At 44.6% G+C, this 8,179-nt stretch overlaps 1 protein-coding gene and 1 pseudogene across 1 annotated transcript; one reads left to right on the top strand and one right to left on the bottom strand.

Moving 5' to 3' along the window:
* Nucleotides 1-775: 775 nt before the first annotated feature.
* LOC136496659 (bifunctional nitrilase/nitrile hydratase NIT4-like) lies at nt 776-2,307 on the bottom strand. The gene is made up of 4 exons (XM_066492387.1): nt 2,097-2,307; nt 1,736-1,927; nt 1,092-1,667; nt 776-995 (listed from the first exon to the last, which is right to left on the bottom strand). The coding sequence occupies exons 1-4, from the start codon at nt 2,215-2,217 to the stop codon at nt 862-864; spliced, it is 1,023 nt and encodes a 340-aa protein (XP_066348484.1). The 5' UTR covers nt 2,218-2,307; the 3' UTR covers nt 776-861.
* Nucleotides 2,308-6,915: 4,608 nt separating this feature from the next.
* Nucleotides 6,916-7,955, top strand: LOC136496661 (nicotinamidase 2-like; annotated as a pseudogene).
* Nucleotides 7,956-8,179: the final 224 nt, after the last annotated feature.

Below are 8,179 nucleotides of genomic sequence, written 5' to 3'. Positions count from 1 at the left end.
CATCTAAGCGCCACACGTGGCGGCCATCACTGAGAGCAAAAGTCGCTTTAGCTTGATTTATGAGCTGTCGACATTGTTTTCCTTTCCTTCGTGGCAGAAGCTTGACTGATGCACACCTGAGTCAGTGTTCCCGGCGAAGGCCAGGCTTATTGCGCCTTTTCCTGTTGGCCCATGATAATTCAAGATGCTGACTTTCTACCTGCTGCCTTTCAAGCCAAGCCCATTTTAATGTAGTACTGTCAGAGAGGATCATCAGCCAAGCACATCATCCCTACAGATGGCCTTTATTATTTTTTTTTAAAATTTCGTTTTAAAAAAAAACTTATCCAAACCAAACTTTTGCAAAACTGTATTACTGCCGCCGATTGAACCGGAAGGAAGCACTTACCGCTAGTTGAATTGGCGGTGTTTTCTTTTCTCTGTCAACTCATCTTAAAAAATCATAACTTTTCTAAATGAATTCAGATAAAGATAAAATTATATGAAAGATACATATGTTCATATAACTTTGGTATCCATATGGCTTTAAGCGAAAATATTGTCAACTACAAAATATGGCTTTAAACGGAAATATTGTAAACTACAAAATTGCAGATCTTTTAGGTGCCCACAATATTTATATAAATGTTATCCCTATATGAGGTTATATGAAACAATTATGTTTTTTCTAAAATATGTTGCACTAACTAGTGCATACGTTGAGGCACTTTATTTACACCCTTATGTAGCACATAGTTAAAAAAATATAAGTTTTTTTTATATAGTCACACATGAATGAAGATAACATATAAGAATTGTATTTAACAATGTAATCTACAACCTTAAGTTCACAATAAAATTATAACTTTTATGATGAAGCCTTTAATTTTGAGAGGCAGAATTGTAAATCACAGGGAGCTGCGCCTGGTCCTTGACGACCAAGGTCAACACCTCAGGGCGCGAGGAGTGCCCCACGACGTCGAAGTCGAACTTGGCCCGAACGATTTCACTGAAATCTGCACACGGCACACCGCGAACGTGTCAGCGCACAAAGACGTGCCGTGATGAACAGCCAGATGAGTTGGTTCTCGATCCTCAATAGTACTACGCACCTAGATCGGCCGTGAGGAGTCCCTCGCCGTCGTACTTTGGTCCTGCGAGGACGGCCCCGGACGGCGAGACGATGACGCTGCCGCCGCGGCAGAGGACGTCGTCCGGCGCGGGCTCCTCGTCGAACCCGGTGAAGGCGTACTCGGGCGGGGGCGGGTAGTCCTTCCTGCGGCAGAACTGGTTGGCGGACAGGAGGAAGCACCCGCCCTCGTGCGCGACGTGCCTCGCGGACGCCTGCCAGAGGTCGGAGTCGTCGGCGGTGGGCGCGCAGTAGATCTCCAGGCCCTTGCCGTAGAGCGCGGCCCGGGCCAGCGGCATCTTGCTCTCCCAGCACACGAGCGCGCCGACGCGGCCGATCGGGGTGTCGTAGACCGAGAGCGTGGAGCCGTCCCCGCACCCCCAGAGCACGCGCTCCAGCGCCGTGGGCACCAGCTTCCGGTGCTTCCCGAGCAGCTCCCCCGCCGGACTGAAGAAGAGCACCGTGTTGTACAGCGTGCGCCCGTGCCGCTCCACCGCGCCCATCACCAGGTACACCTTGTACTTGGCGGCGAACGAGGCCAGGAGGTTCGCCTCGGGACCTGCGTCGTTGTCACGGATTCTCATGTTCGGATGTAAATGGTACTCGTGTCTACGGATCAGAGCTTACCGGGGACGTCGATGGCGGAGGCGTAGTACTTGCAGAAGAGGTCCTTCCCCTTCCTCCCTTTTGCCTGCGGGGGGCCGCCGATGGTGACTCCGAAGTCGCTGCCACGGGGGAAACCGCCGACGAAGACTTCCGGGAACACCACCAGCTGCGCGCCCTGCTCGGCAGCCTCTGCTATCAGGTTCTTCGCTTTCTCTGAAGATAAAAACAGGTTAAGTAGCAGTAGTTGTAGCCTGGCTCTCTTCAGATATCAAATCCTCTTTCTAGGTCCAAACGAAGAAGAAATTAGGCCAAGCAACCTTACTGGTACAGAGCCACAGACGCGCACGCAAAGCTCATTGAGAAGCACCGAATTGGCACGTACCGATCGTGGCCGGGGTGTCGAAGAAGACGCTGGAGGCCTGCACGACGGTGGCTCTTACGGTGGGGAAAGCAGCCGGCTCGTCTCCGGCGTTCATGTCCACCTCCACGAACCCCTTCTCCATCACGCACACTTCGCGCCGACAGTGGCCAAAGAGCCGAGAGGAGCCTGCGCGATGGTTTATTAGCTATAATTTTTTTCTTACAATAAATCAGTTTTAGTCGGCTGTCAGCCGACTTTAACACCAGCCGAACATGCCGGAGCTCTAAAAAAAAAAAAAAAACTGTAGTTCTGTACTCTGCTTCTCAGCATATCATAATCGAGGTGGTCGCCTCATCATTCATCATAAAATAAAAAGAGAAAATGAAATGAAATAAAGAAAGGGAGCGAGGGTGCCGCCTCATCATCCATAGTAAAAATAACTAATTATACATATTGCGACTACTTTGCGACATAAATCTTTTAAACCTAATTAATTTATAATTTGACAATAAAGTGCTACAGTAACATATGCGTTAATGACGGATTAATTAGGTTTAATAAATTCGTCTCGCGGTTTACTGACAGATTCTGTAATTTATTTTTTTTATTAATATCCAAATACTTAATACGACACCCTTGTGTCATGCCCTGAAACTTTACGCACCGGAAGCGCCTAAGTCGAAGCGGAGTTGCCCAGGAGCCTGCATCACGTCATCATCAAATCAGTAAGTACAACCATCACAGGTCATCACCCAACTATTTGGGCCTTGTTTAGATTGCCTCAAAAATCAAGTTTTTTCACTCTTTTCATCACATCAATTTTTGGACGCATGCATGGAGCATTAAATGTAGGTAAAAAAATAACTAATTGCACAATTTGGTTATAAATCACGAGACGAATCTTTTAAGCCTAGTTAATCCATGATCAGACAAAGTTTATTAAATACAAACGAAATGTGCTACAGTGTGCAGATTGCAAAAAAAAAAATGTAATCTAAACAAGGCCTTGGAGGAAGGAGAGCACGATACGCCTCTCAATCCATGATAGAGACGCTAGGAAAACCGATAGGTCTCCATAAATTAATGTGCTCTATTTGGATCCACTCAGATTACAGCTACATCGTAAAACGATATGAGCAGCTGGTTCATTTTTTTAGTAAAACATTGTCATCTAAGTTTAAGTTCTCAATTTGATACGGGTATTTATATTTTTTTGAATTTATTTTAGAATTTTATGGCATTATTTTTCCGGTGGCATCGAGACACCTGTGGCGTGGTGACTTCTTCAAGCTTATGAATTTTGTTGTTAGATCATGGTTGATGGGAGCTTTTTGGATCCTAAATTGTGGGGCTGGATTTCTGCCTTTGAATGTTATTAATATATAAAACTGCTTTTACCTGTTTGGGTAGGTGATGGCAATAGTGGCTAATTTCCAGTAAACTTCAGGGAGTATTTTTGTCATCTTTTATATAATACTCTCTCGGCTCTCTTTTATAAGGCAAAACTCAAATGGCATGGTCTTCAAAATTACACTTTGACCATATATTTATTTTATTTACATTTATAAACTTATGATATCTGGATAGTAGATTTAATTACAAATCTAACCATATCAAGTTTGTGTTATAATAATTAAAAATTATTAGTTAAATTATTGATCAAAGATTTTGGAGTTTGAACCTTGACTAGCAAATATACCCGTGCGTTGCAACGGGAGAAAATAAGTTATCAAATTGTAATGGAACACGATAACATAAATTATGTGTGTGTCTATCCCTTTATAAGTTTAGAAGCTATAAATATATCATAACTTCAATTTTATACTATGTATGCTTTGTTACAATTAAATATCAAGTTTCGTGACTTTCATTGAGGTTCTTTAGTTCAAGTCGACAAGAAGTTAGTTGTCGATATGTCATGTACTGGTCTGCTCACCGACAATTATGACAGGTGACCTCTCTCTAATTTCCATGTTGCGGGACTCGACAGGTGTTACACTGGTGCATGCATATAGTCGAGACAAATTTATTTAGACCGAACTAACCACAAACACCTCAAGATATTAGTTCGCATTTGATTAGTTAGACCATCAGTTCAACCAAGTTCTTATAAGATAAGTTTTGTTCTAAATCAAAACTGAATCAATAACTTGACGATGAAAACTTTTAGTTTTTAGGAAAAAAATAAAGGTTCAAAGGCCTTTCTTTATTCTTTGTTTTCCATATTTATTTATTGGAACATGATGAATAGAAAAGATATAAAGGTTAAAAGTGAAAGTGCAACGAAAGAAATGGACATGGCCAATGTGCCGGAGCCGACTCGAGAAAAAAGGAAAAACGACCAATAAAGAAAAGGAAACTCAAACACCTCAAGATATTAGTTCGCATTCGACTAATTGGATCATCAGTTCAACTAAGTTCTTATAAGATAAGTTTTGTTCTTAATCAAAACTGCATCAATAACTTGACGAAGAAAACTTTTATTTTTTAGGAAAAAATAAAGGTTCAAAGGTCTTTCTTTATTCTTTGTTTTCCATATTTATTTATTGGAACGTGATGAATAGAAAATATATAAATGTTAAAAGTGAAAGCGCAATGAAAGAAACGGACATGGCTAATGTGCCGGAGCCAACTTGAGAATAAAAAGAAAAATGTCCAATAAAGAAAACAAAACTAACACAGAGAAGAAAAGAAACTAAATGAGTCAGGACAAAAAAATGACCAACGGTCATGGAAGTACAAAACGGACTCTCCATAACACATATAGGATAAATAAATAGAAAAGGACCAGAACTCTTTGTGATTTAATACCATAATAAAATTTATACTACTACTATTTTTTCTATTTTTATTTATATTTGAATTAGGATTTCTATTTAGCTTACTCAAAATCAAAGGGACCTATATTTGGAATATGGTTCGTAGCTATCAGGTGTCCAATCCAGGCATATCTATATCCAGGTCACATACACGACCGAATACATTTTGGAACTAGACTCCGTATCGCAGAGCTATTCTAACTCATATGAGCACATGTTATATATAGAAGTCCGGACGGAAGAAATCTCCATTGTTCGGTAGTTAGAAGGAGATGGACAAAAAATGCATAGACAAAAAAAAAATGTCCAGAAAATTTGCCTCTTTATTATTAGGTATAAATATAGATATACTTGGGCACCTTATAAAAGAAAACGAAGGTAGTATGTAAGTAGATTGTAGGGTTACAATTTGGGTTTATATATAATACAAGTTACTCCCAATCTTTCCACACTTCTTCAATCTCGAGAATTTTTTTCACACTTGAGAAAATCGATCGACACACACAAAAAGATACATCATGGGAGTGACTTCCAATCCGCGTTGGCAACTTCTCCTGTTTTTTCTTTTACTTCTAATGCTAAAGAAAGAAGTTCCTCCATATATTTGCCGTTGCCCCTTCTATGCATCAGGATTTCGTGAATCTCGATATCTGTCGGCTCGGTCCTTCGGAGGTGCTTATAGGAATAGGGTTTGCGTACGTGTATTCATATGGGTGAGTGTGCGTGTGTGTTCTAGACGTCTGCGTTGTAGTGTGTAATTTTAAAAAAAAAACTACGATCATTTATAGAAGTTGTTTACTTCCTCCACCATCCTAGGAAAGAGGTAAAATTGGTCGACTATCGCCCACCTCTTTGCCCTAGCGTCTTCCTAGCAATGCCCTAACTATGCCTGGAGGCCTCTAGCCGTCCCTAGCCATGGCATGGCTGCAGCTAGTCTACCTATCCCCATCTGGCGGCGGCTGGCCATGGCCGGTTGCAGGCTGACTGTGCCCGGCTAGGGCGTGACTGAGGGGTGGCAGGTGGCGGCGGCAGGCGAGATTTATGCGTGAACAAAATCGAGCTATCGCTAAGAAACCTTCACGTGAGAATGATTTTTATTTTTTTTATTAGAAGCTATATATTATAAATGGTTGGAGAAAACCAACATATATGCTCTCTGATTTTTTAGCAACTTAAAAAGTTTATTAATATACTTTTCTTTTAAACTATTGAAGATGCTCTTATACCGTACTGTTTCTTCTTAGGTTCCCAATCTCGTGCGAGTGGCGTAGATCCGTTGCGGCTAGTGCTGGAAGAGCTGTAAGGAGATTGAATGCTTAAGCTAAAAAAAAAAGGAAATTGAATCCTTTCACAATGGTTCTTGTAGTGGCCTTAGACGACTGATTTTCATAAAAGATTAAAAATATTCAAATCCAGTATGAGATATGAGTTTGAAATTATTGTGGTATTTTGGGTAAGTACATGAATCATGGCCAAAGCTTACTGAGCATGAAAAATGTTCGATATAAGATATAAGCCCCGTTCGCTGGTACGAAACTTCGCTGAAACTGGCTGAAAAATACTATTTCAGCTGAATTGTTGTGAGAGAAAAATACTGTTCTGGCTAAAAAAAAAAACCAAAGAGTAAGCCGGCCATAGCATGAGTAAACGTGGCAGAAATATATTCATGAGCAGATGAACGGGGCATCTCATCTCATACCGCGGCTACTGCATAGCTTGGGTGTCGCGCCTGGATGTCTCCGAAGCCATCTATCTGGTTTCGTCACCTACCACCGTAGCTCCAATCAACACGCACCCAACCTCTCCCGTTTCCGTCGAGATCTATCTCCTGGTCCTGTCATGGCCACCAGTGAGATCAATCCGGACGGAGTGAGCAATTATATTATAGGGATAATCGGACAAAGGGGATTTCCGGAGGAAGATTTGCTCCCTTCTCTCTGATTGCGTTCATGTTACCTACTCCCGTGTAGAGATGAGGACGGGTCCTCTAACTCGCATTGGGCCATGGGCTCTGTCTGGGTGACACATTAGCCCACTATTGAAGCCAGCTGATATCGATTCCCGAGTGTTAGTCTGCGTGGAGCCAGACAGCCAGTTCCCTCTCTGCACTCTGCTCTACGCACTTGCCAGTTGGCCTTCGGCCTCATCCGATCCGCGCACGTAGCGCCACCGCCCGCCGTTCAATCACCATGCCGCCTCCCGCCACCACGTACACCAAGTACGAGACGCGCCGCCGAGACCCGGACCCCCGCGCGGCCGCGCTCCTCGTGATCGACGTGCAGGGCCACTTCGCGTCGCTGGCGGCCCCGATCATGCCGGCCATCGCGTCCACCGTCGCGCTGTGCCGCGCCGCGGGCGTGCCCGTCGTGTACACCCGCCACGTCGACGCGGCCCCGCGCCGCGCACCCCCGCTCGGCGAGTGGTGGCCCGGCGACCGCATCGACGCCGGCACGCCCGCGGCCGAGCTGCTCCCGGGGGCCGGCAGGGCCCCGGGGGACCTCGTGGTGGAGAAGAGCACGTACAGCGCCTCGCGGGCACGGGGCTGGAGGAGACGCTGCGGCGGGCGGGCGCCGAGGAGGTGATCGTGGCGGGCGTCATGACCAACCTGTGCTGCGAGACTACCGCGCGGGACGCCTTCGTGAGGGGGTTCCGCGTGTTCTTCTCCGCCGACGCCACGGCCACGGCCACCCAGGAGTTGCAGGAAGCCACGCTCGCCAACATGGCCTACGGGTTCGCCTACATCGTCGACTGCAAGCGGCTCGAGGCGGCGCTGGGGAAGGCGGCCAAGTGAGGAGCGTGCGACGTTGAGATCCAGATGCTCTGCACCTTGTATTCTACCTGTACGGTTGCACCTATGCTTGTTGAACAGTTCGATTACATAAGAGATGCACGCTTGCCCTTGTGTCTGCTTTCAGGTCTTTGGCCTGTTCGTTTTGCTGAAAAGATATAGCTGAAAGTATTGTTCGCTGATTTGTTGTGAGAGAAAAACATTGTTCGTTGAAATAGTATGGCTCATAAGACAAGTGACAGGGCCTTTGTTGGATTGATGAATCAGCTATGAGGCCAATACATAGAGCTTGTATACGTAATTAAAAAATCATAGTCACAACCGATTACGCTGTGTGTGATGCAGTGCTGTTGTTTTGTCATATGAAGTAACGGGACTTGCAACGTCTCTGGTTCTGGGGGATATCTAGGCAAAGGGAACCTGCTTTTATGTGTTGTGTCGTCTCTCCTATCAGTTTTGTTGCCAGTGGGGCTTATTGTCAGTTCAGATTTCCAACA

This window comes from Miscanthus floridulus, chromosome 12, assembly GCF_019320115.1.
Source record: "Miscanthus floridulus cultivar M001 chromosome 12, ASM1932011v1, whole genome shotgun sequence".
NCBI lineage: Eukaryota > Viridiplantae > Streptophyta > Magnoliopsida > Poales > Poaceae > Miscanthus > Miscanthus floridulus.
This window is presented reverse-complemented; position numbering and strand designations above follow the sequence as displayed.